At 54.0% G+C, this 26,292-nt stretch overlaps 6 protein-coding genes across 13 annotated transcripts in view; 3 read left to right on the top strand and 3 right to left on the bottom strand.

Annotated features, from left to right (window-relative positions):
- ATP5MC2 (ATP synthase membrane subunit c locus 2) overlaps positions 1–26,292 on the top strand; it is a 497,231-nt gene that overhangs the window by 146,582 nt on the left and 324,357 nt on the right. Inside the window, exon 1 of one of the 8 annotated variants that reach the window (XM_050749060.1) lies at positions 11,870–11,873. The exons of the other annotated variants lie outside the window; for them this stretch is intronic. The gene's annotated coding sequence lies outside the window, so the exon portion shown is untranslated. Of the gene's footprint in view, positions 1–11,869; positions 11,874–26,292 lie in introns of those variants that run through there. 8 annotated transcript variants of the gene reach the window in all.
- Positions 1–26,292, top strand: part of CALCOCO1 (calcium binding and coiled-coil domain 1) — a 394,782-nt gene that overhangs the window by 91,683 nt on the left and 276,807 nt on the right. The window lies entirely within an intron of this gene.
- HNRNPA1 (heterogeneous nuclear ribonucleoprotein A1) overlaps positions 1–26,292 on the bottom strand; it is a 414,942-nt gene that overhangs the window by 289,378 nt on the left and 99,272 nt on the right. The gene's annotated exons all lie outside the window — the stretch shown is intronic.
- Positions 446–4,004, bottom strand: HOXC9 (homeobox C9). Its single transcript, XM_050749031.1, has 2 exons — positions 3,047–4,004; positions 446–1,360 (listed from the first exon to the last, which is right to left on the bottom strand). Exons 1-2 carry the CDS (start codon positions 3,582–3,584, stop codon positions 1,116–1,118), a joined length of 783 nt encoding a protein of 260 aa, XP_050604988.1. The 5' UTR covers positions 3,585–4,004; the 3' UTR covers positions 446–1,115.
- Positions 6,457–9,957, top strand: LOC126931174 (uncharacterized). The gene is made up of 2 exons (XM_050749044.1): positions 6,457–7,102; positions 7,354–9,957. The coding sequence occupies exon 2, from the start codon at positions 8,874–8,876 to the stop codon at positions 9,528–9,530; it is 657 nt and encodes a 218-aa protein (XP_050605001.1). The 5' UTR covers positions 6,457–7,102; positions 7,354–8,873; the 3' UTR covers positions 9,531–9,957.
- Positions 13,481–18,640, bottom strand: HOXC10 (homeobox C10). The gene is made up of 2 exons (XM_050748949.1): positions 17,740–18,640; positions 13,481–14,587 (listed from the first exon to the last, which is right to left on the bottom strand). The coding sequence occupies exons 1-2, from the start codon at positions 18,488–18,490 to the stop codon at positions 14,310–14,312; spliced, it is 1,029 nt and encodes a 342-aa protein (XP_050604906.1). The 5' UTR covers positions 18,491–18,640; the 3' UTR covers positions 13,481–14,309.

Here is a 26,292-nt window from a genome sequence, read left to right as displayed (position 1 = left end):
CCCAGCCATCCCTGCAAGTACCAAAGCACCAATGCAGCCAGGCAAGAATCCAGCCTGGGCCCTCACCCAGCACCCAACTTTCATCTTCACCTATCTCTTCCCTCCGATCTCTTGTACTCATAAATTATTACAATTAATTACAGCCAAGGAAAGCCATTCATGCCGTGCCTCTCCGCCGCACTCCATCTAGCCACCAGGAAACTTGTAGGCAGCCAGCCGGGGCAAGCACAAGCTGGGCCTGGGCCTCAGCAGCCTCCACCCCGCCCCCCGAGCCCCCCCACCCCTCCCTGACTGGAGAGAAGCAGCAGGCATTTGCCCTTCCAAGGTAGAAGGAGCCCATTCTCTGGCTCCAGCCTCCGCTAGACGGCCTGAGCACTTGCCTCCTCCACAACAGCAAACTGGGAACCATAGGGAGGAGAAATAACGAGAACTGGATACAGTTGAGTTTCTGGTTTTTTAAGTGACTTCGATATATTAACACAGGGCTGTTCTACCATAACAAACAGGAGCACGTTACAGGACAGACGCTGGGGACGAACGCTGGGGATGAGAAGAAACACTGCTATGTACAGCCCAAGGCGCCGGCCTGCACGGCCCGACCCAGCCCGCGGCATGGTCCCCAGCCCTCGCCCCTCAGCTCCTGGGCTGAGAATCATTATGATGTATGTGTGTGTGTCTTTTTTTTGTTGTTGTACAAAATCTGCACGCAGAGCGCCCCAGGCCCGGGGAGGGATGGCCTGGACCAAATACGATACAGGGGGAAAAAATAGAAATATAGCAATTCAAGTACTGGCTTCTCTGAAGAAAGGAGAAAAAAATCACATTTGTGTGTGTCATTTATTTCGCTTGCGCTGGGGAAAGAGAACGCAGTTTCTCTCCCCGCCTCCTCCTCGCTGGGTAGAACTAACTCTAAAACACCAATATCTCAACACTGAACCCTCCCAAATCGCAAGAGTTTTCTTTTCCCCTTCCTTTTTTTTTCTTTTTAAGCTGATTGGCTTTTCTCTATCTTGCTCTTTCCTTTTCTTTTTCGTCTCTCCCCGGCCTGTGTTGGGGTATTTTGTGGGGTTTTTGTTTTTCCCTTGGCTGTGCTGAGGCAGCAGGCTGGGCAGTGTTTAGGACTGCTCCTTGTCGGTTTTCTCTTTATTCATCTTTTTCATCTTCATCCTTCGGTTCTGAAACCAGATTTTGACTTGCCGCTCGGTGAGATTGAGAACCCGGGCCACCTCATACCGACGGTCCCTGGTTAAATACATATTGAAGAGAAACTCCTTCTCCAGTTCCAGCGTCTGGTACTTGGTGTAGGGGCAGCGCTTCTTCCTCGTGGAGCGGGCGTGAATCCAGTTGGCCACGGGGTTGCCTGGAGGGCCAAACACAAGCAGGGGTCAGTGGAGCCCCTTTCTAGCCCAGGACTTCTGCTACTCTACCCCCAGACTCAGCCAGGCTCCCCAAATGCAATAACTGAACCTGAATTTGGACACATTTTGCTTTAGGAATTTTCCTCCTTCCTCGTTTTGCATTCTGTCCCCTCCCCAGCTTCCCCCTTTTCAGTTTCCAGCACCTAAAACTGTAGGAAATCCAAAGCTATCAAAGCCCCTCCAGTCTGGTCCTCAGCTTCAAGAGTAGTAATTTGAGAATATCCTCATAAAAAGTCCAAATTCCCAACCGTTTCATAGGCCCATAAACGCTTCTCTCTCTTGTTTTTTATTTTTATAGCAAGGTCTCTCTCCTCCCCACTTCCCTCCTCCTCTGCCCCCTCCCATCCTCCCAGCCCACGACCAAGTCCTGAAATTTTAGCAGTTCTGCTTCCTGACCCTGATAGTCCCTAAACCCCTCACCTCCCTCTGCAGCACCCTCCTCCCGCTTGGAGTTCAACCCTGCTGAGGCGAATTCTCAGGGTGATGCTGAAACGGGAAAAGTCTTTCTCCTCTCCCCAGAGAGCTGCTGGCCTTGGGGACAAGCTCCCCTATATCTTAGTTTTCCTGTTTGGCCTCCAGTGCCCCCCTCCTGCCAGCCCTAGGACAGGCTCTGCAGGAGCCAAGCCTCCAATTTCAGGTTTATGGGAGTAGCTGAGGGCAGGGAGGGAAGCCTTCAGAGGGGTATAATTAGGCCCTGGCCCCTTATGGGGCTGGAGGAAAAGATTTCCTGCAGCCCCCTCCTGGGACTCCCCCAGACACTTCCTCACACCCAGGGGGCTGCACCCCCTCCCCTGCTGTTTCTCCTTCTTTCCCCTTTTTCTGGCCCTGCAGCTCCCACCTGCCCCCCACCCTAGCCCTCCTGTGCAATCCTCAGAAGGTGCCTGTCTCCCTGATTGGAGTGTGTGTGTGTATGTGTGTGTGTAGAATTCTCTAATCTGGGGTAATGCCCACTCCTCATCCCTGATCCCCATTCTCAACCCTTAACCTCCAAGACCCTCAGAAGAGGGTTCTCAAGTTTAAGGAGACTCAGACCCCACTTTTGTCCCCACTTCTCTTTGAAAGTCCTGATCTCTCCAAGTTTCCAGGCTTCGGAATATCTCAGACCCCTCACCCAGTGCTTCTGGGGGAGAAGTCCATGGACCTTCTGTTTTATGAATCTCTAGTGGGGTGAGGACCTCCACGCTGACTGGGAAGCAGGGGTAATTCTTCTCGCTGGGGGTATCTCCTCTGTGCCCCCAGTGTCCTCCTCACCTCTTCCCCATCCCATCTCAAATCATAAACTGAACCTCGCCCCCAGCCCCATCCCCTGGCCCTGTCTGCATTTCTTCGAAAGTGGTGACTGAGCCAAAAAGCCTGGGCTGGGAGGAGGGGGCAGGGGTCTCTCATCAAAGCCATCTCCTGAGAGAGGAGCTCCCCTCGGCTCTCTCCCAACCTGTCTCCCTGGGCCCCCTTCTCAGACCTCCTGCCCCTGAAAGCTCCCCAAGGTAATTCGCTTTTATTGAGTCCTCGCCCCCTCGCCCCTCTCCCGAGCTCCCTGCACGGTTCGGGAGGGCTGTAATCAGGCTGCCCCCGCCCGTCCTCCCCTCCCCTCCCGCGCCGGTTGTAAAGGAAAATTGCTCCCAACTTACTGGGGTCCAGGTCGGCCTTCTCCTCTTTGTGCTTGCTGCCGGCGAGCGCGTCCGCCTCGGGCGAGGGCAGTGTCTGCGGGGCGCGGTCGCGCAGCTCCCCGGGCGAGCCGTACATGTAGTCCGGATAGCTGCGGCCGTCGCCCGGGCCGCAGTCCGCGCGGCGCCCGGGGTAGGCGTCCGGCTTGAGGGCGTAGTGACGGCCCCCGGCCGGGAAGCTGGGGAAAGAGACGGCGCCGGACAGCGGCTCGAGCCAAGTCCGCATGTAGCGCGTGTCGGCGCCGAGGTGGGGCTGGGGGCCGTACGGGTGATATACCACGGACGACTGCGAGGGCACGGGCGCCCACGACGTGCTGAATACGGCCGGCTTGGGCGCGAAGCTACAGGACGGAAAATCGCTACAGTCCGGCACCAAACCGCTGGGTCTGGCGGCGGCGGGGTGAGCCCCCGTGGCCGGAAACCTGGACGCTAGGAGGTCTTCATTGTCGTGAGAGATGAGCGAGTCCACGTAATAGTTACTGATGGGCCCCGTCGCCGACATCGTAACGGGGTTTTACATACATAAGATTATTGTATGAACTGTATATGTACTTTTTATCTGCTCACAGAACAATCAAGGCAGGTAATTATTTTTCCAGCCTTTTCCCCGCAGCTCATTGGCTCCCCGGCCCCCACGTGATCGTATTTACCCAAAAATACGGCGCGGATCAATGCGCAGGGGCTTTTTTTTCCTTGCTTTTTTTCCCCCTCTCCCACCCCCTTCCCTCTGCTGCTCCCCGCGACCTGCGATTTCCTGGGGGTCCGGAACTCTGGACCCAAGGCACCGGTCACCCGCTCAGGACGGCTCCTAGCTCATCTGAGAAGCCCCTGTGCCCATGTCCACCCATAAGCAGATGGCCTCCCCCCAACCATGAGGATTTTTTAATGGGGTGAAAATGCCAGTCCCCGAAGCCAGGGTTCTCGGACCCCAAGGGCCGAGCTGGGCGCGGGAGCCCCGCAGGGGCGGGGAGGCCGACCGAGGTAGGTGGAGGAACTATTTCTTGACGTAATCCGTCTCTGTCGGCCCCGACGCTCCCGCAGTCTCTGCGCGAGCCGAGATCAGCGATTGTCAGTTCAGAACGTGGCTTTTAAAAATGCGTTTTTAAATAGTGTGTATGTATGTATTTCTTTCAGGAGCAGCAGCAGCAGCGGTGAGGGAGGGAGGGTGGGAGGGGACTGGGGAAGATGAGATACAGGGAAGGAAGGAGGGAAGGGGAGCGTTCTTCTGCCACTGGCCAACTCAGCCCCCCAAATCTGGGTTGGGGAAGCCTGGGAAAGGTGCTCCCTGGGTGGGAGGGGTAGAACCTCAGGATCTCATACACCTTTATCAGCAGCCTCAGAAGTCTTCTTTTTGCTTTGGCACAGATATACAGGCGCCTTTATTTTAAATTTATTGTCTATATTTATCTTTCTTTGCCAGCTTGAAGAAGTGTAGGAGAGATCCACACAACTTAAGTGGGGCGTCCCCATCCCATCTTCCTGCTCACCCTCCTTTGCCCCCAGCTCCATCTCTGCGACACTTCCCCCACCCCCACCCCCTAAAAAAGAAGTCACTCCCGGGCTCTGTCTGCAGAAAGCCAGGGTGAGAGCGGGCAAGGCAAGAGAGCGACCTCGGTCGTGGGCAAGTAGCTTGTTTTTACGTCCTTCAATAAAATTTTTATGAGGATCATTTGATTGTTCATAAATGTGTCTTTCATTAAATAAAATTGTAGGCTGTTTTTGGAACGGGAAAAAAGCAACGGAGGGACGGGAGAAAGCAATTTCTTTGGGGTCGGATGCAGGAATTCCAGAGGGGGCAGTGTGATTGTAAAGGAACATCAGACAACTTGGATTCCTCCCCCCAATAAGTTGGTTGCTACCTCCTCCTTCAATTGAGGGCTTGTGCCCAGCCCTCTGCTTTCCATCAGACTGTCCCATGGTGGTGTAGTAAAGGGGGGCTTTAGTCAAGTAGGAAATTATCAGTGTGGGTGAAGAAGAGGGGGCATGGAGGTTGGCTGGGGGCGGGGGGAAGGGACAGGTGATGCCTCCAGAGATATGGTGCACTGAGGCAGGGTAGAGTGAATTTGAAGGAGGGGTGCAATTTCAGGGTCAGAAAGGAAGAGTCCCAGTCTGTGGCCAGGGAAAATAGGCAGGAGCTGAGGCTGAGATGCAGGCTCTGGAGGCAGCAGGGTAGGAGTCTTCCCAGACCCAGCCACGCCTGCCCTTCTTTCCCCCTCCTGTCCCCAGGAGGGGACCAAATGCCAGGGGTGGGGGCGGGGGCTAGTTTTCTCCTGCATCTCTGTGGATCTTTCTCCTGTGGGGTGGAGAAGGGCTGGGGAGAGTGTGTATAGTATGTGTGTTGCGGGGGAGGAAAGTTGGGGGGAGACAGCTGCAGCTGGCAGCACCGACCCCAGCTCCATAGGCCCACTCCCAAGTCTCTGCTCCTCCCCCTCTCCCGTTCTTTCCTTTTCCTTTTCGGTCTAGCGGGGCGGTTTAACGAGGCTGGGATTTCAACGCATGGGGGAGGATGAAGGATGTGTTTGGTTGGGGAGAGGCTACTTGGGGGTTCAGCTCCTTGGCGCCACTGTCTTCCCCTCCCTTGAGCTGGACTGAGCTGGGAAACCCAACTTACAAGAAGAAACAGAATATCTCTTTGGCCTTGATGGAGTTGGGTTAGCTGTCAATCAAAAAATCTCCCTCACTAGTTCAAGGAAAAGACAGGAGGTTCCAGTACCCCTGCGGAGGCTTTCTCCAAATCCCCAGTGCAGCCAGCACCTCCCCCAGCCCAGGGTGGCTGAGGACCCCGCCCGGCTGTTGGGCGGCTGCTGGCAGCGATGAGCAGAGACGTTTAGCCCTCAGCGGGGCCCGGGGCCAGACTGCGACCAAGAGGACATCAGGGGACAGAGTCTGAGAGACTGAACGCGAGACAGCCTGGGACAGACCAACTGAAACACGGAGCCAGGCCCAAGAGAGGAAAGAAGGAAACGGAGCATTAGAATAAAGAGAAAAAAGGGGGAGAATTAAAGAAGGAAGGCAAGACGAAAAGAGATAGGAGAGCCGGGAAAGACAGGCGTGCAGAGAGGGAGGCGGAGGAAGGGCGGCCGTACGCAGGCAGGACGGGGCAGGGGCGAGCTGGCGGAGCAGCCGTGGCATTGTGCAGCCCGCAGGCTTGCCGGGCCTTTGCCGCGGGACCGGCTCCGGGCGCGGCAGCCACTTCTGTCTGGACACAAAGGCGGAAGAGGCCTCCTTTCCTGCCCCTCCCAGGAGACTTGCTCGGGTGGGTACACTAGGCCTCCGGGATATAGAACCCCATATTGGCCCAGACAGCCGCTCAGGCGACTGGGGGCTGAGCCCTGCTCTAGTCAAGGAGCGAAGAAACAGAAGAGGAAAGAGGTTTCACGCCTGCTCCTCCTTTGCGTCTTCTCCTGGCGACAAGGCCAGCTGCCTCAGCCTCAGCTTTCCTGGAGGAAAGAGTCCCTAAGGAGCCTCCCCTATGGGCCTCTGCTATTTGGGAAAGTTCCTCAAATAGACATCGGGGCGGTAAAGAGACGCCCCCTTCTCTCCTACCCCCTTTGAACACCGCCTTCTTTTCAACTCTTGAGCTGCCTGCGCACCCTGCCTGCCCACTCTGCGGAGGCGGCAGCAGCGGGCAGTGAGGATCAGTGGCGGGATCCCTGCTGCTGTGAAATCCCCTGTGAAACCAAGGAGACTGTCGCTTTCCTTTATTTTATTTTGTTTTTTTTTCCCGGGAGTATGAACTCCGAACTCTTCCCACTCAGAGGCAGGCACGACTGCGGATCAGGAAGCAGGCCTCGCCCACAGCCCCTTCCCAGCCAATGCCTCATTTTCCCTGCGCCTTTCGAAGAGAGGCGGCCTTGGGGAGGGGGGCTAGAAGAGGCTGGGAGTCCCGGAGTCCACTGGGCGGAGGTTCCGCAGGTCCACAACTGCATGTGGCCTGTAGCCCCCATTCTCCACATTTGGAGGGGGGTGGGTGGCAAACCAGGGCTTTGAAGCGGACCTGCAGATTTCCCTCAAATCCAGGTTTGTAGGTGCGGGGGGTGGGGCACAAAGGATATGGGGGCACCAAGAAGGAAGGTCTGTCTTCCTGGGGTTCAGTTACTCCTTCTGAATCTTCTGCCATACTCCAGACTCCCCCTCACCCACACACTCCCTTCAATTTTCCTCAGCACCATTGAGGCAAACCCAGGGACTGGAGGCCACTGGGAGTTCTCATTGGGGAGGGGGAAACCCCAGCTTTAGCTCGCAGCTGTGCATTCGCTCTGTTCTTACAGTTCCTTCCTACCCTCTAAAGACTTCACTGGGCACAGGAGAGACCCCTGAGGGGGAGGGGCACCTTTATTCCATCACCTGAAACCTGGGCAGCTGCGGCCATAACCAAACTAGCACCGTGGGAAGGACAGGCAGAAAGATAGACAGGTTAGAGTCGTCCCCTCCCCCTGCCCCGCGCCTTCCTTTTAGTGATTTAAATTCCCTCCGGTTCAATCCACACCGTCAAGTTCGGATTAAATTTAAAACAGGCTTTCTCCCGTGCCCCCAGCGGGCCATCCCGGCTGCCGCAGGCAGGGAGCCCGCTCCCGGCTCGTCAGCACCCGCCCTGCGCGGAGAAGGCCGTACTCCATTTGCTTTCATTTTCCTTCTCCCCCTGAAATGGGCTCATTTCACCTCTCCACTGCCCTCTCCCCCTCCCCGCCCCCTCCCCGGTTCCCCTCTACTTTCCCCCCTTCTCTCTCCTGATCCCTCTTTGTTGAGAAAAACACACCCACACACAACTCCTCCTAGCTAAGGCCTGCGCTGGAAGCAGAAACTGAGTTCTCTTGGCCTGCCGCGAGGAGACCCGCGTCCTGCCCCCACCCCAGGTGGGTATCTGGGATCCCTACACGCCAGGAGTCAGGTCCCCAAGCCCAGCAGGAGTGAAATCCTCAGGGCCTGTGAACGTGGCCCTCTCAACGCCACGGCCTGCCGGGCCTGCATTCCCGCCGGCGCCCCCGCCCTGCCGCTCCGCAGCAAACGGGGCTATTTCCGGCTCCCCCAACATGGTCTGGTTTTCCAGCCTGGGAGTGGCTGGAGGGGGAGCCGCCCCAGAGCTAGAGCCGCTCCCTGCCCTGCCCGGAGCCCCAATGGCCCTGAGCGCCTTGTTACCTGATCTTTTGTGTGATGTATGTGTGGCAAGGAAATTTGCAGTGACTTTGGAGCCCAGACTGAGGAAGCGGAGGTGGCGAAAGGAGAGACAATACGGGTCCGAAGTACAATTAAGGGGCCAGAGCCGCTCGTCTCTCCCCCGCCCTCCTTGCCCGACTGCGAGCTGTCTGGCCTCAAACCTCAGGGCGACACGCGAACCTGGAGCCGGAAACTCAGCCCGTGGCAGAGGGAGTCAGAGGACTCTGCATCCAGGAAACAGAAGCAAAGCGCCCTTCCAACTTGGGGGCGCCTTAACCAGCCCCGCTGAGTTGCAGAGAACCCAATGAATGAAAGTGCAAATTCCGCCGTTTTTCCCGATTTTTTTTTCCAGCCTTGGGAAGGAGAGCTCAGGGTTTGGGGCGTCTCAGACAGAAAGGCAAACCGCATCTCCTGAGGCAGACAGACCCACAACATGAGTGTGAGCCTGAGATCACATACAGGTTCAACATTTCCCGAGGCCTCTTTGCCAGGCCCGGCGGGCGCCGATCTCCCTACCTTCTCTCCCTCCAGGGCCTCAGGCAGAGAGACCCAGAAGACTCGGTCCCTCTGGTTTGGTCCAATCCCGCTTCGGAAGCGCCTTCGTTACCTGCTCCTCCGCTCCCCACGGCCATAGATGCAGGACAGCCGCCTCCCGCCTGGGGAGGGAAGCCCCGGCCACCACGGCCGCCGCCGCCCGCCCTCCTTCCCTCCCTCCCTCCTTCTCGCCCTCCCTCTCTCTCCCTCCCTCGCGCGCTGCCGCTCGCGGGGCCCTCCCGCGGGCAACCTGCTCTGGATCAAATCCAGGTATCTCCGAAAGAGAGAAAAAAGAAAGGACCTCTTACGTGGAAAAGAAAAGAAAGACAGACCGTCCATTGCATTTATTTTTCATGCTGTGACCATTGGTCGGCCTCAGTTCAGACGTCCCGGACTCGGCCCGGCAGCTGCAGAGGTGTGCAGGGCCTGCTGCCTCGCCCACGCCGACCGCCGCGCCCGGTGCGCCGCGTGCTCCACACTCTGGGCCGCCGCCCCCACGGCAGCCCAAACACCCAGCGGACCTCAAGGTCCTTTCTACAGACTCAACATCCGGTTGCCCGCCTCGCCGCCGGCCACAGCCCGGGAGCCCGCTCTGCTCTGTCTGCGGCCAAAGTCCATACACAATCCACCTTGCCGGTGCTCTTGCGCCCTGCCTGGACACCCCTCCTGGCCACGCAGCCGTCTGGGCCACACTCGGGCTGCGGCCCGGCCCAGGACTTCGAACCTCGCCCCCTGCGCGACCCACACAAAGCCCTGAGCCCTGGCGTTGCCGCCCGCAGCCCCCAGTCCCCGCTGCCGCCGCCTTCTTCACCTGTTCTCGGGAAGGGCTGCATCTCCGAGCCGAAGCCAGGCCTTGGGCCGGGGCGAGGTCCCAGAGAGGCCACAGCGGATCTGTCAGGCTGAGCCGGAGCCTCAGCAGCAGACGAGACATCTCAGAGACCAAGGCTCGCCTTGGCGAGCTCTTGCCTTTTCCTCCTCTCGCAAGTCTCAAACACTCACACACTGAGAGTTCAGCTCTATAAATCCTGCTCCTCTTTCCCATATCATAATTAAAAAAAACCAGTAGGGGAGGTTTTAACTTTTATTGCGATTTCTGGAGTTGGGCTGCGGAGCATATATTAAGTTTACGCTTATGCGCTCTCGGCGGGGAGGGTCCTTTAAGAAATAAAAATCCATCTTAATATCCGCAGATGAGAGAGGTAATTTTTTTCTCTTCTCTTCACGCTGTTCCTTCTGAAGACTCCCTTCCAGCGAAGCGAATAAATAATTACCATCGCCTTAGCCATGATCCACGGCCTACGGCCGGGGATGGACTCTGACCACCAGACTGGCCCTCACCTTGGCCCTATGAGACCTCGCTCCATTTCTCTGGATTTGGGGAGGAGACACCTCAACCCCTGGCTCTATGACCTCCCACACATAAGCTCAACAGCTCTGAAACGGAAATGGGGGCACAGAGACCCAAATCACAGAAGTCGTTCATTGGTGAATTTCGGCCCATCAGAGACTCTATCTCTAAGCCAAATACTCCTGAGCACCCAGTCCCTGCCTGGGATACCCTTTACCCCAACTGACTGTGTGCCTGGGGCAGCCTGAAGACTCAAAGGCTGCTAGGAGCCCCCAAACTAGGGGAATCCCTTGCCTGCCTCCCACCAGCTGGCCTGCCTCTCTGGAAACTTCCCCATTTCCCTGGGAGCCATAGAGAGGTTTGAATACTTCTCTCCAAGAGAAGAAATTTTTTCCCCCACAAAGGGATGGGGGATAGACAGACCAACAATTCAGCTAGAGAGACAAGAAACTCTATTCTCATTTTCTCCTCCAGCTTCCTTAGCAGTCAAAATAAATATGTTTGCATAAGAGAGAGGGGAAAATAAATGTGTGCGTGTATAAATACATGCAGGGTATTTAAGAGAGCCTAGGGGAAACAGACAGACACAGAGCCTACACTCATACAAGGTCACATATATCCCTCCCAGCAGATGACTGTGAGAATATAGAACTCTGTATATATTTTGTTACGGGGACATAATGTTGTTTCCCTGTTTAGAAGTTTATAATATTTTAATAATCATAATAATTTCACAGTAAGAGAACCAAGAACCTGACTTTCTTTTGGCTTCTATTCCCCAGTATCTCTGAGAACAGGGGTGTATCTCCTCAGTCTCCTTAACCCCTCCCCCATTTATGCCCCCACCCCACTCCGCCAGCAGGCAGGCAAAGAAATCTCTTTTGAGAACTTTCTCTGTAGCAACCGGGGGCAGAATCGAAGAACCAGAGGGGGAAAGGACTAGAGGAACCTTTGCAAAGTTTCACAGGGCTCAGATTTTCCTCTACCCCATTCTCTTCCCCTCCTCCCCCTGGCATCAGCCAACAACCTTTCCACCAACATAGCAATGGTGGTCACGGGCAGCCTCTGTTCACCCTTACGTTTCCATATAGTGCAAAGACAGCCTGACAGTTACAGTCACAGAGACCGAGGCCTACGGGCCACAGACGACTAAACAGAGACCAGAGTCAGGTTTTTGCCCTGATGTTTTCCAGTTGCGTGTGCATGTGTGAGGGGTTCTACTTGGACTTGATGGCTTTTCTCTAACCTACCAACACCCCAAACATGTCCTTCCCCTGGAGATGGAGCTATAGAAGGGGAAGGGGAAATGGCTGGGCTGGCACTCAGAGTTCCCCAACTCTTGGAACCTCCAGGTACCCTACTTTTCTAAGGGGATTCTCGAGCCCCAGTCAACTGGAGGTGGTAGGTGGGAGAGGCTAACCATTCCGGAGACCCTCTTCTCTTTCTGTCTCCTCTCTCTGCTAATGATTCTGCCCCACCCTGCTGCCCAACTGAGCTCGCCCGCCAGGCCACCTCTTACTCAAACTCCTGAATTTCCTTGGAATTGGCTGGACCCTCTGTCTGTCTCCATCAGCTGGGCCTAGGAGACAATAGCTGCAGGAAAAACTCCTCTCCCTTAGTCACAGGGATTGGGACAGGTTGAGGAGAGGACGGCATAAAGCAGGGTTCTCCAGACTTGTTCTGCAACCCCACTCACAGCTTGCCCTCCTTGGTCTGCACCCACTTTGCCCTATCTGGGAGGGGGCAGGGGGGCAGTCCCACTGGGAAGGTAGGAGTGGGAGAGGTGGGTTGGGGCCCTCGACGAAAACCGACTGATGTAACTCAGGCAGTTTCTTGTTGCCGAGTTCAAAACTCAATCCCAACAACATGAAACTACCTAAGCCACAGATCAGCTGAGCGAGCAGGGCGGGAGATTCAGCTTTGCATCTATCCGGAGGAGAAGGGAAGGGGGTTGGGGAAGGAAGAAATTCAGCCCCGTCCCCCTTTCCGCCCCCACAACCTCCCTAAGGACTAGAGAGTAGACTTTGGGTTGCTGGGTGGGTAGGGAGTCTGACTGCCTTCATTAGTTTCTGGTCTAAGCAAATCGCTCAGGAAAAATCTAGAGAAATGGGACCGCTGGCCGCCAAATCCCGGCCCCACCCCCAGCACCGCAGTGGAGCTATTCCCTTGCATGTGTCCCTGGCCCTGGGGGAAGCTGGATCTTCCTTCCACTCTGGAGCTGGGTCCCCTCTCTTGTCCATCTGGCTCTCCTGCTCTTTTCTCCTAGACTCCTTCTGATCCTCTCCCTCTCAGCTCGGTTTAGGCTTCTCAGCGAATGTGGGTGGCTGAATCATAGCCCTGTGCTCTGGAGCCACTTCCAATCAGGCCACTTGTCTGGCAAAACCCTACAGCCAGGGAGCACAGGGAACAAGAGGCTGGACGAGGCTCACACCCAAACCAGCGAAAAGCAGGAAAACCTAAGCTTCAAGCTTCAACCCGCTGTACTCCCCCTCCCCCACCAACAGACGACCAGACTGAGCAACACCTAGACCAGAGCGTCGACCTCGAGGAGACCCAGAGTGCCCGAAAACATAAAGAAGCCAAAAACCATCAATTTATCCCTTTAACCGTGGAACTCCCACGGCAATGAGCCGGGGAGGGGAGGAGAGGGAGCTCCCAGTCGCTGCCCTCCGCTGCCAGCGGCCACAAGGAAAGCCTGGATTCTCGGCAAGCACAGATGCCCTAAACACCTTCCTCCAGGCTCTGTCCGCTGGATGCCGGGCACCTGGGGACACCGCTCGTCCCCACTCCACCGCCAAGAAAAGAACAAGAAACCGCTTCTCTTACCTTGTCGCTGCCTCCTCCTGCTGCTCTTGGCGTTTCTGTTAGCTGCTGTTGAGGTTGGGGGGGCTGAGCTCCTCATGCCCCTCCAGCGGTTAAGTTTATTCCTTTCCTTGGATGGGTGGGGGGCTCTTTGGGTGACCCCCAGCAGCAGTGGGGTGCGCCCAGCCCAGCACCCCAGGCAATCAGATCCGTCTGCTCCTCAAGATTGCAGTTTGCTCTCTGCCTCTTTCCCTCCTCCAGTCACCTTTAAATGCATCTTTTACTGCAGCACCACATTATATTTGCAGATCATAAAATCCACCTCTCGCGCGCACCAAGACCGTCCTGACATTACTGTTTTATGACCTTGACTTATTGTGGTCACCTGGATAATATTTAAATCAACGTTATGGTCTCTCACTTACATTAAACCCGCCAAGAGACGTTCTAGAAAGGCTCTAGGAGATGAGTCAAACACAAAACACACACATCCACACACTCAGCCTCTTCGGGGGAGGGGGTGTCGCTAAAAATCACTAAAACCAAAAAACCATCCGTTTGAGGATTATGATTCTGGAAATTTATTAGGATTTTTTTCTCCATTAAGGAAGCTACATGCAAAAGATACAACATACAGAACATCTTTAAATAACACAACTCCCAGACAGGAACAGGGCAATATTGGGGGGGGGGCATTCTGTTTTTGCTTTGCTATGTTCTATTTTTAATTTTTTTGTTCCTCTGGATGAAATTTCTGAGATGTTAATAGATGGGGGATGTGGGGGTGCTGGGAGGGGTGAGAGAAAAGCAGAAAGCAGTACAAATACGAGACTTCAAGCAGATTCTTAGAGCGACTGGAAGGTAAAGACACGGAGAGGGTTTGGTGGAGGCTCTGGGTGCTACAACAAACACATGAACACTAGCCGAACTTTCCAAAACATCTATTAGTCTAAGGAGGAAATGCAGCAAGGAAGGAACGATTCTGCCTGTGCTCTGTGAGATTACAGACCCTCTCTGGTTAATTTTTTCCTCTTTTTCCCCTACAAGCGGGTGGATTCGATCTTAACTTTGCATGGAGAACAGAATGCTATGTGTGAGTGCGTGGGTGAGTGAGGGTTTGACACACACACCAGCCACACTCCCACCCCCATCTATGAGGGCACACACCACACCCCACACCCCAGCACCCCATTTCTCATGCTTTAAGTGGAAGCATCTTCGCAGCACGAACCATAGGTCTCTTGGAAGGAGAGTCTGAGGTCTTTGCCTTTTTTGCAGGCGCGTTGCATTTATACTCAGGGAGGGAAAAAAAATATATCACCAGGCACAAAGGGAGGAGGGGCGGGGAAAGGAAGGCGGGGGAAGGGAGGAGGAGAGGCCTCGCGCTCAGGTGAAATTAAAATTGGAGGTCAGTTCCCGGATCCGATTCTCTCGGTTCATTTTCTTGAGTTTCATTCTGCGATTTTGAAACCAGATTTTGACTTGTCTGTCTGTAAGGTTAATGGTCTTGCTAATCTCCAGGCGGCGCTCTCGCGTCAAATACATATTGAACAGAAATTCTTTCTCCAATTCCAGCGTCTGGTGTTTAGTATAGGGGCACCTCTTCTTCCTTCCGCTCTTTGCTGTCAGCCAATTTCCTGTGGTGTTTTCTGCCTTTATCTCCTCTGTTAAAAATAACATTATTTGCATAAGTATCCCTCGAAGTCGAAAACCCTCTCAGCGCTGCAGCCTTTGCCAGCCTGCTGTGGGGTGGCTGAGGGAGCATAGGGGAGCTGCTCTTGCCCTAGGGGCCTGGCCGGTGGGCTCCTCTTAGGTTCAGGGTTCTTACAATTTCTTTGGGGCTTAGACTTAGGGAGATAAAGGGAGGAAGTTCTTGCCTCCAAGCGTTTATTAAATTTAAATTACCCAAGTCCACCTTAATCTAAAAGATCCTGAGTACCCTCGCTTTCCCCCAGCTGGCTGACCCTGGCAGATTCCCTACATCTTGCCAGGTCCCCCCTTCTCTCTGTTCCATTCCAGCTCTGGAAAAATCCAACCAGAAGGAAAAGCATTTTCCAGGCCCCAGACCAGAGCAGAGTCCACCCACAGCCCAGAGAAATTCCCAGAGAGCTTTGACCTGTTTCAACTTGGTGGAGGGACTTTGTTCTAGGATCTGTGGCCAGAGGCCATTGCAGTGGTCCCTGCACTGGACTCCCAGCTCTTACCCCAACCTGAGCTGCCACAAAGTGACTCTGCTCCCTTAGGTCTCCCATTGCCATCTCTTCCTCTCTTAATCATTTCCCCCAGGTATGTGTAGCTGAGGCAGGGGAGCTTGTGAGAGCAGCAGAGGTCAGGGACAACAGAGCTGGGGTATCCTAAAGGGTCCTCAAACAACTTTCCTGGTCAAAGGACCTAAGCTCAAGGGAGAGACATATCCTGAGGAAATGCAGCCTCCTAGAAACCCCCTGCCCAGTCTGTGCATATGTAGATGTATATGCCTGCAAGTACACATGTATACCTGTAGAGATACACACACCTATACATGTAAGTACACACACACAGATATGTACATGTGTCTATTTATGTAAGGAGATACTATAGAATACTGTGCATTTCCCATGATCTTATTGACAGCCTCTCTCCCTGACACACATTTTTGCGGAAATGGACCAGCCCTGCTTCTCAAGCAGCAGAAGGGAACCTGGCCATCTTTTTAAGGGCAAAACACAGAGTCCAAAGACCTGAGAGGACACCCAGCAAAGGACTCTGCTGATGGCTCTGAGCTTTCTCTCCTCCCTATTCCAAATCAGACTGCCAGATTCCTGGATCTTATCTTGATGGGGGTGGGGTGGGGCGGGGGCCTAAGAGGAACCAGAAAACACACAAAAAAGGCAAACTTGAGGCTGCAGTCTAAAATATCTGAATGTTTCGAATTTTCTCTCCTGTCTCTGCACCTGCAGCCTCTTGCCAGATTGTTTACAGGCTCTCCACATGTAACCATGTCCTGTTTATTTTCTTACTGAGGTTGTTAGGTTTGGTGGGGCAGGGGGACAAGATAAATTATAAATGGGGAAGTTTAGCCAAAAGCTCTCTTGCCTCTGGACTGGTGGAGACATCAAAATAGGAGGAGGGGAAAGAAGGACACAGACAGGGTACAGGGTAAGAGGGATTCCTTGGGGTGGGAGGGATTAGGTTGCTGTGGGGACAGCTAGAGAAAAAAGAGAGCCTATGGGAATGGGTGCAGGTCGAGTTAAGAGGTGAACTTGTTAACCTTGACTTTGCTTTTGGTGGGGCTAGAATGCAGCTTTTCCTGCCTCAAATCTCTCCCTAACCAAGCTCAGGGTCAGTAGAGAGGGTATAAGATTAAACCTTCACACTGCACACGTGCCACAGTAAAGGCTTCCAGGCTGTAGGCGCCTCACTCTCCCCCTCATGAACACACCAGTGCTCATCTTCCAGTCAGTGTCTCTATGGGGATGATTTGCCAAGGCCACCTTTGCAGACCCAAGAGGATGAGGCTCTGCCCTTGCCCGCCAAAAGAGTGCCCGTGCATGTGTGAGTGGCGTGTGTGAGTGTGCAAGAAGCATGCAATACGGATGTGTGTGAGTGTGGCACAGGTCGCCCGTAGGCATGCGTGTGCGTCGCGTCCATATACAAAGCACCAGGAGATCCAGGCCGCCCCTAGCCTGCTCCACTCTCAATATTTCATCTGCCTCTATACCCAATGAGCCCCTTATATTCTGTCACCATTAGCCGGTGTTGTGGGGAGCAGGTTTATTCTTCCCCGTTGGTTGGGCCTTTTTCTGAGGCTCTTTGCTACAACTTTTCAGGAAAAGTCGTTCCCCTCAGCTTCCCTCCCCTGCTCCCGTTTCCTCCACATTCTTTCCCCAAGTATCAGAGAAAGATCCTCAAGGCCTCCAGCTCCTACAGCAGAAATGAATCTTGAACTCTGAGCTTGAACTCTGGCTGGGCTTTCTCTTAACCCAAATTACAGTGAAATCCAACCAAAGCCACATTCCCTTTCAGGAGAAAACCTCTTGCCACGCACACAGAAATTTCCCAACCACTCATTTGTAAGCTGCTTTTGGAAACCAATGAAAAAAGATAATTTAACTAGAAAAAATGGAAAAGAAAAAATTAAAAGAGGAAACAGAAAACTTACAACATTCCAAATGCCCTGTTCCAACGCCATCCAAGCCAGGCATCTGGAGGAGGGAGGGCCGTGGCCGGCAGCCCTTCACCTCCACCTCTTCCGGCCCCAGCCTCGCTGCCCAAGACCCCCGGCCGAGCCAAAAGCCGCAGGAGCCCAAACCGCACGCACAGATCAGACCCACAAACAACAAATCGCGTTTCGCAGGAAACAATTTTCAACTGGGAAAACGCAGTAAAGAGAACCCCCCCATCTCCCCAGCTTCCCTAGTCCCTGGCCCAAGATCGCCATTTTAGGCTTTTTGCAAGCCCCTGACCTGAGCTGGGGGACATCAGCTCCCCAGGACACCAGCATTGAGAAAGCATACCACAGCCAGCACGCGCCTGGGAGCAGCCACCCGTCCGGGGCAGCACACTGCGCCTGCAGGCTGCCCGCGGTGCGCACCGCCCCCGCCTTAGCACCCACGGCCGGGGCCGGGCAGACACCTCCACGTCGCCGCTTACCTTCCCCAGCTAAGTGACGCGCCATCAGCCTGGAGCTCAGCAGACACTAGCCGCAAGCCAGGGTCGCATTCCCGAAATGGTCTGGGGCCTCCTGGGCCCAACCCTCTCCCCTGCCCGCCTCCCCCGGCCGCGAAGACCAAGTGCCGGAACGTCCCAGTAGCGCCCGCGGCCCAGGCGGCCTTACCTTTCGCTTCGTTATCCGAGGTGTCTGGGCTGCAGTCGGCAGTTTTAGCCCTTTCCTTTTCGCTTTCCGAGGGGCTGCCTTTAGGGCCCGCCAGGCTCTGCTCCGTCTTGATCTCACTGGGGCTAGGGGTCTGGTTGTCGGACTTGGGGGTCTCAGGGAAACTCACTTTGCCGCCCAGCTGAGGCGATTCCAGATGTTCGGCGCGCGGGTTGAGACTGGCCCGCTGCTCGAAAGGGGCTTCGAAGTCGTTGGCCCCGGAACAGTGGGGCGTCTTGTCCAGCGCGGAGTAGCTCGGGCTGGCGCGGTAGTAGCTGGGCACGGGTACTTCGTGCTCCCCAAGGCAGGACTCCGGCAGGGGGTGGGAGTAGAGAGCTGCCTCGGGGCCACTTTTCGCCCGCTTCTCTGCGCTGTACATGCAGCAGACATTCTCCTCCTTGACACTAGGTGGGTAGGAGCAGGAGGACAGCGGCCTGCCAACAGGTTGTTCCAGGCGATAGGCGGCTTTGGGGTCGCCCCAGGAGTCCAGCTGCGAGAGGTAGGACGGATAGGTGTTGAGGGTGAGGCTGGGACTGCCGCCCTCGTCCCTCTTGGAGAGCGAGGGCGCGAGCCCGCAGCCCCTCATCACCCCGCAGTTGAAGTCACTCCCAGACTGCATATACATGCCTGCGCTCCGGCTATAGCGCTCTCCTCCGCCGGGCGCAGCCAAGGGCTCCGCGTACGAGTTCGGAGTTACATTGCGAGGGCATGTCATTTTCAGAGAGAGGGGTTTTTAAGGAGCAATACTACAGCGGAGGAGCTGACATCTTTTTTTTCCCCCATCCGGGAGGGGGGGCGCGGTTGGAGGGGAGGGAGGAAAAAGAAGGGGAGGGGGGGAAATATCAGCTCCATAATTATCCGCGCATTCGGTTCTCACCATGTGACGGCTAGACCAATGGGATTTGAAAATGGCCTTGATGATTCAGACGGCCGTGACGTCAGCGGGGTCAAGTTGTCGGCAGGCGGAGCGCGCAGAGTGGAGTAACAGCGCCACCTAGCAGCTGCCTCGGGGTAGGGGCACCGGAGCCCTTCCCGGCGAACAAAGGAAGCGCCCCCCGGGCTGCAGGGGCGGTAGGGGGGTGGAGGGGGATGGGGGTGAGGGTCCTGGAAAGAGTGGGGTTTGTTTATCCAGTAACCAGCCTGTAACTCCTGGGGAGAAGGGGGCGGAGAGGGGGAAAATGCGGGAGAGAGGGAGAGAGCGAGGCTACCCGGGGCTCAAAACAGTCAAATTCAAATTAAAAGGTCGAGACACGAATCAGGTACTTCTCCCCACTCTTCATCTCCCCTTTTCACCTCCCCGGCCCCGGCTCCCGCTTCTTCCCTTGGGGATGGGAGTGGGGTGAGGTTTTTTTTGTGGGGGAGTGGGGGGATCTGATGAGCAGAGAAAGGGGAAAAAAAGTTAAGGAATCCCAAACAGGACTAAAGTTTCTGCTCTCCTGCCTCCTCTTTTCTCCGGACTTGGCCCTCGGGGCTGGAAGCTTGGGGGACGCGGCGCTGGAGGTTGGTGGAGTTGCAAGTTCCCTGTGGGGGTTGACGGGGAATCTCCAGCCTCTAGGGTGGGCCAGGGAGGGGGTCATGGTCACTTCATGGCTGCTCGGAAAAGGAGGTTCCGAATGGACGCGGCGTAGGAGAAAGAGGAAGCCAGAGACCAGAGGCACCCGATCCCCGACCCGAGAGCTGCGGCCTGGGCCTGGCAGGGTGGGCGGCTCCTGGGTCACCATCTCAGGGGCCCACAAGGCTTTGGCCTTGGAGCCGGTTCTGCTACTTTACTTCAGGCCCTGGCGGCCCTCGCTTTCCGCTTGACCTTGCCCCCACTAAAACAGGGAATATTCCGGGAAAGAAAGAGGGAACCTGCGGAGCCTCGGTCAGTTTGGAGAAGTCACGTATGACACGGGAACCAGCACACAAGACACAACAAAACCCGACCCAGAGAGGCGTCCTTTACAGAGCGCATGGGCTGGGAGCATGTTTGAAAGAAGACAGACCAGTCTATTTTTGTGGTTCTTTTTAAATAAAAGGAAGAAATAAGGGGAACCGTATTTTTCAAATAGTTATTTCCGTTTTTCCATCGCCTTCTTCCAAAGCGAACTAAACTCTCCACCCCTTCCTCAGGAAACGGAATCTGGAGAACAACTTGTCTTTCCGGTCGCCCCACATTTTTCCCTGGACAGAGCCTGGGGTTCAGACTTTCCGAAGGGCTGGAGGTTGGCGGGGAAAGGACTGGAGTCCAGCGCCCTGGCGTGGAGGAGTGAGGAGGCTAGACCGCTTCTAGGGAGGCCCAAGCCCGCTGCGGCTAGAAGACCACAGAAAGAAATCCTCCGAATTTCCCCATCCAGGGGTGGAGAGAGAAGACGCAGGGGTTCCTGAACCTCCGGAAAACTGGAAGGAAAAATGTAGTGTATGATTTGCTTGCATGACCGGCCAGGGGAGATTTGAAATGGTTTTGTGTTTTCATTTGCAGGGTCACCGTGGCCTCAGCATGGGGGTTATCCAGGGCAAGGTTAGGCTGTTTAGGCCCCAGACTTGGGACAGTCCGGGCAGCAGTCAATCCAGGGAGCCATTTGTCCCACCGCCCATCCCGCGGGAAACGGGTGAGACTTTATGGCCACTCTGTTTGTATTATCTGCATTAGTCTTTCCCCACCAGTTTGATCGAAACCGTTCCCTTTTACGAGGACCCAACGAAAATTTCCCGTCATATTTATCAGTCAGGGATAAAAATTTAGTATGGGAACTGATATTTCCTCATTTATGGGACGATGAAATTAAATACCAAAGCAATTGAGAATTATATGGCTTTGGGGGTTCCCTCCCCCCTCTTTCACCTCTCCTTTATTTTCCTGCCTGGTGTGCTTTTCCCAGGAATTTAGTGTTCCAGTTCCCTACCCTTACCCCCCATTTTGGAGTCTGGTGCGTCCTTTTCCCCACGGCCAAGTGCCCCTTGGCCACCTCAGCCTTTTCTGTTTTTTCCTCTAGGTGTTAGTAGCTGGGGGCCAGGACAGCGCTGCCCGAGCATCTGCCCAGGCCAGGCCAGGCTGGGATCAGAGAAAGTTTTCCAGGGAAGAACCGCAAAGGGTTTGAGCACAGCTTGGGAGGGGGTGAAGCAGTCGGCAGCAAAGGGTGAAGGAGATAAACTTCAGACAAGCCGCAAGGCCTAGCCTGGGGAACCAGCAGACAGGGAGCAGAGTCATCGGCTTCAGGGGCCCCACCACCCAACCTCTTTCCAAGCCCACCTCTCACCTTAGCCAAGGGAGAGGACAGAGTCGCTCGCCGTCATTAATGAAAATAATACTCCGGGGAGGAGCCTCCCGCCTCGACTCCCGCCTCCTCACAAGAACGAATAGTGTTTAAAGTTGAAATAATTAGAAGTATGATAAACACGGCCCATTAATGAAAAAAGAAATCAAATTCATCAGCCTAAGTGGGACCCCCGGTGGGACAAATGTTTGCCTCTAATTACGCAAGATAAACGAAAACCCGGAGCTGTTAAACTGAGCCCGCTCGGACGGCGCAGACCTGAATAACTTGTTGGGTTTTCACAGACTTTGGAATTCTGCTTCAGTGGAGGTAAAAGGAAGGAAAAAGTGAGTGTTTGAGACTGGCGAAGGGAGCATTTGTGGGGGCCTGGGTCCCAGCCCTGCCCCCTTGGGCTCGATCTTTCCTGAGGCCACGAGCAAAGGCTGTTTCCGTCCTATTGTCCAGGCCTGGCGTTCAAAGGCATGCGGGCCGCCACAGCCACCCCGCCTGCCGCCACTGCCAGGCACCTACCGCCCTGCCCCACAGGACCAAGACCCTTCAGCCTGTGCCCTTGGCAACTGGATTAAGATCCAGGGAAGGCCTGTGTTGCTAGAATCATCCACATATGGACTCTTTTTAATCAATTTCCCCAACTTTCCGAGGGTGCCGAGAGACCTATGCCTATGCCTAAGTCTGGGGCTCCCCCTTCTTACCTCAACTTGGGAACATGAAAATCCAGGGGCTGCAGCCCACAGTGGGGCCAGGCTGTGCATACGACCTGAGAAATCCCACCCAGGGCCAGTGCCCTGACCCCTTTCTCCCTTCCCGGGTACCCAGATCCTGGAAAGGCAGCAAGGACGGGGCTGGGCCTCCTTCTGCCTGTGGGGCTGTGAGCAGTGCAGAGGAGGAGGGTTCAGGAGCTCTGTGAATACTCTGGGAGGATCCAGCGGGTTCCACAGGGCAGCCCAAGGGCTGGGGCGCTAGGGGTCCCCACGTGAAAGCAGAAGAAGGAAAATATGCTCAATGAACAAAAAAGGAACCTTGGTTGCTTTCCTGGCTGTAGCCCTCAACACACCCCAGAAGCACCCTGGTTTCTCCAGCAAAAATTATCGGAGTTTCCCCAAGAGGTTAAGAAAGTCAACTGGGAAATTCTGAAGATGAAGTGAAAAAGGAAGAATGTCTTTCCCTTTTGGGTTAAATAATAAAATAAAAATAAAATATGTGTATTGAAATCTTTCTAAGCAAAGAGAAAACAGAATCACACCAGAGATTGCAGGTTTTTTCCTCTTGCTTTGGAGGCCGAGATAAATCCTTCTCTTCCCAAAACTTAAAGAAAAGATTTGCTTTTCTTCTTCACTAACACCAGGCTCTGCCCCAGCTGAATTGGAAGCAGGGAAATTTCAGGCAAAATTCGGAATGCCCAGAGACCCAGAAAAGAAAAAGATTTTCAAACAGGTACTAGAGGAAGGTAGGAGGCTGAGGACGCTTAGCGGGGCCTCTGGTCTACTCTAGACCTCACAGCCCTCGGGATAGCTCGGCCAGCAGAATCTGTCACATCTTGACATTGTACACACTTGCACACAGATGCTATGGAGTCCAGCATCTATACACGTGTCTAACTTCCACTGAAATATGTGTACACAGCCACAAATATTCACTTTTACCCAAAGTGCTGTCTGAGATCTCCGAATCCCGAATTTTGATAACCCGTACCAGTCTAACTGCTTCCTGGCCCTGCCGAAGCTGGCCAGTTATTTAATTTTGTCCCCTGAATTGAAACCAGACCGAAGACACCTCGGAGAGAAGCTTTGTGGGGAGGAGACGGGTGGGAGGATGTCTTAGGCAGGCCCTGCTCCCCACTTTAGTGGTTTGCTTCTAAGTTGCCCCCAGTAAGTCAGGTTTCCAGCTAGAGTCGGGGCTGTGGTTAGGCTGGCTTGCTCCGGAGAAAAACACCGATCCTTTCTTACCGGTTAAATTCCTTTTCAAAGATCTCTGTTTGCCTTCCTTTCCTTTCTTTTCTATTTTTCTTTTTTTTCTTTTCTTCTCTTCTTTCTTTCCTTCTTGTTTCATCCTTCGCTTTTCTCTTTATTTGCTTCTTTCTGGTTTCCTTTTTCCTCCTTTCTGCCTGTAATATATTCTTTTCTTCTTTTTCCAATCCTTTCTCTTTCTTAATTGTCTTCCTTATTTCTCCCATTTCCTCATTTCCTTCTTTCTTTATTATACAATTCATTCTTTGCTCTTTTCTCTCTCCAATTATTTCCTTCCCCCTGACTTTCTTTCCTAGCCTTTCTTATTTTTCTCTGGTGTGCTGGGCTTAGTGAGGGGGACAGCACCAGGCTCAGTCGCATACCTCCCTAGCCCAGCTGCTAAGGCTTGGAGTTGACCTTCTCCCGCCCACGGCCTTAGCTCAGCTTCTCCTCACAAGGCGAAGTGTAGGGCTGCCAGCCGCCAGCAGCCAGGCCTCAGCAGTCGCCATTAGAGGGAGGAAAAATCGGATTCTGGGGCACATCCACACTAATGCTGATGGCTTCTTCAAGTGCCAGGATTCAGAGGTCATGTATTTTCACTTCCATCACCCCAAAGGAGGCTTGTCTACCAGGCCTGCCTTTGGAGAAGTTGTCCCATCTTTGTCCTGACCTCCGGAGCTGAAACATTAAAATGGCCCAAAGTTGAGCCCAGTTGGGGCTCCCAAGGCTGGAGTTAGGGGAAATGAGCAAATGGGATTCTGTCAGTCCCAGGATGAGGGGAAGGTCCAGGGGTCATCCATGGGCAAGGCCATCTCCCACATGGCCGCCTTTGTTCTCTGCTCCTGGACTGCAGCCCTGCTGGCCCTCTGTCTCCTCTGGTCCTGCAACCACTGCAACCTCTGGGCAGGAGTTTCTTGGTGTTTTGGATTCTTTCTTCAAACCCATTGTTGACTTCACAGGCGGCAGGCCAGAATGCAGGGCTGTGTGTGCAGAGACCCTCCCAAACCAGCAGTCTGAGTCAAGGTTATGGGTCTTTGCTTTGTGCAGTGGATTGGAGGGGGGCTGTGCAGAGAGGTGTGTGTCTGTGTGTGTGTATGTGTGTGTGTGTGTAGAGAGAGAGTAGTGCCTACAGGAGAACAAGAGGGTGTGATGGGGGAAGGTCTTGTCATGCTGATATTGTCCAAACTTTTAGAGTTTGTAAGTGTGCAAGAGCAGAGTGGACAGGACTCTGTCCAAAGATGCTCCAAAGCTGAGTCCAAGATGGGCCTCAGGAAGGACTGACTCAGACCTTCAAGCCTTTTTGCCTTAGAAAAAGGCAGCTCCATACACTCCCTTCCCTGAACTGCCACCCCACAGAGCCCCTCTCACCTCTGCTTCTCAAAGACCTGTGATTTCATCCTATGGCAAGACGAAAACTTACTTTTTTTTTTTTTTTTTTTTTTTTAAGGGATGGGGAATCTTGTAAAATTTTTATGCCAAACAAAGTTATAAAAACTTCCCGGGCGTTGCCTTTTCCAAAGGTTTATATGAATAATAAAGAGTGCAGTCGCGTGCACTGGTTCTGGCGGGCTCCGAGTAGGGAGGGGTTAGCAAACAGCATTATCCAACCCTGGGGCACCAGAAACCCCAGTGGCTCCCCCCTTCAGGAAATACTGGCCCAGAAACAATTGCCCTACGGATTCCTGAGAGAGGCGGGGAAAGCGAAGGGGTGGTGCCCTTGACTCCCTTGAAGTTCAAAGTTCTTCTTTGCCCTTAAGAGAAGAGCCCTCTCTGCTCTCAGCCCACTGGAGAAATTAGCCCAAGATAGCTTCTCCTATTCTGGTTGAGAACTGGCTCTAGATATCCCCAACTTTGTTCACCTTTCAGACACCTTTTGCTCCCCCAAAACAGAGCTCCCCAGTCTTTCCATCTGGGACACCTAGAGGCAGGGGGCTTTCTCTCAGAGGTGCTTGGCAGGGGTTTTGAGTCTTCTTACAAGGGACCCTTGCATCGCCAAACCTCAGCCACCTAAGAGTCTAAGTGACAAAGAAACCCCAAACTCAAGGCTACTCCCAAACCCATTTCTCATTTCGAGTGCCCTTGATTCCTCCTGCACCCCCAAAGCCCATGGTTGGAGGGGGAGGGGCCCAGAGTGCTCTCTCAGCCCATACCACTTAATACCCTTGTAAACTCCCACGTGCGCTATAAACTTGGATTTTTACAACCAGCATTCCTCCTTAGCTCCGGGAAACTTTGAACTCGGCCTCAGGTTTATTTACTGTGGGGGGGGGCGGTGGGGAGGAAAGGGGCTGGGGAGCTGGGAGCTGAGAAAGGCTGGAGAAAAGAGGAAAAATGTGGGGCAAGGGGCTGAGGAGGTGGGGGTCTGGGGTGTGTTGGGAGAACCAAGACCCTCCACTACAGGTTTGTTTACTATTTAGGGCGGAAGCAGTTTCTAATACAGGCCAGACTGAGTCGTTAAGGTCGAAATGAAACTGGGTTTAGAGACATGGGGTGGGGGTGCTTTATGGCAGCGTCTAGACGAGGATCTTTTGTTCCTGGGCAGTGCTGCGGCTGGAGAGGATTACCCCAAGAGGTTGAGCCCAGAGTGCCCCTGACCTGCAAGGGGGGTTGGACACCTTGGGAGACCGAAGGTGGGTTTGTTTGGGGGCCAAAAAACCCCTTTTTCCTCCTTTTTAGAGGGTCACCAAGGACTGGCAGATTCCTGGCTTGGGTCACAGAAGCCTTTGTTTTTCTTTCATGGTGACCTTCTCCTCTCATCCAGCAGAACTCTCTTTTGGAGCGGAGGACATTTCTGGGCTGCACATTGCAGAGAAAGTGGTACCTGTGGGTTTTAAATATTTTTCTCCAAAATCAGGCATTTGGAGGCTAATATTTTGTTTTATAAATAGGTTCATCTTATAGAGTTTCCTCTAGCCTAATTTTACAGGAAACATGACCAGCAGGCTAATATTTCCTAATGTGGCTAGTGGATAAACATCATACCTGGAGAAGTGTCACACACACACACACACACAAACGTACAGAGGCCCCTCAGTTGCATTCCTGCCCACACTCAACAAACACTGCCAGCGGTTACACACCACAGAGACACAAGCCCTAGATGTGCATGTGGTCAGGTTTACTCCATACAACAGACAAAAGCATACAAATAATATTCCTTCTTATGTGCACCCATAGGCACACCGAGTTAAATAAAACGTTTGTGTGTGGGCACATGAGGGAATTGTGGGCTGCATATACACCCTAGTTTGCAAATCCTGTCTCACAACCCGACCCACGTTTACAAATTTGAAATTTAGATACCTAAACTGCAG

This window comes from Macaca thibetana, chromosome 11, assembly GCF_024542745.1.
Source record: "Macaca thibetana thibetana isolate TM-01 chromosome 11, ASM2454274v1, whole genome shotgun sequence".
Classification (NCBI taxonomy): domain Eukaryota; kingdom Metazoa; phylum Chordata; class Mammalia; order Primates; family Cercopithecidae; genus Macaca; species Macaca thibetana.
Note: the sequence above shows the minus strand (reverse complement) of the source record. Positions and strands in the feature narration are given on the sequence as shown.

Coding starts and splice junctions, on each gene's coding strand:
- HOXC9 (XM_050749031.1), bottom strand. CDS start 3,584: ATGTCGGCGACGGGGCCCATCAGTAACTATTACGTGGACTCGCTCATC. Junction 1,361..3,046: donor GAAGGCCGACCTGGACCCCA/GTAAGTTGGGAG, acceptor TTGGCCCTCCAG/GCAACCCCGTGGCCAACTGG.
- LOC126931174 (XM_050749044.1), top strand. CDS start 8,874: ATGCAGGACAGCCGCCTCCCGCCTGGGGAGGGAAGCCCCGGCCACCAC.
- HOXC10 (XM_050748949.1), bottom strand. CDS start 18,490: ATGACATGCCCTCGCAATGTAACTCCGAACTCGTACGCGGAGCCCTTG. Junction 14,588..17,739: donor CTCGGATAACGAAGCGAAAG/GTAAGGCCGCCT, acceptor TATTTTTAACAG/AGGAGATAAAGGCAGAAAAC.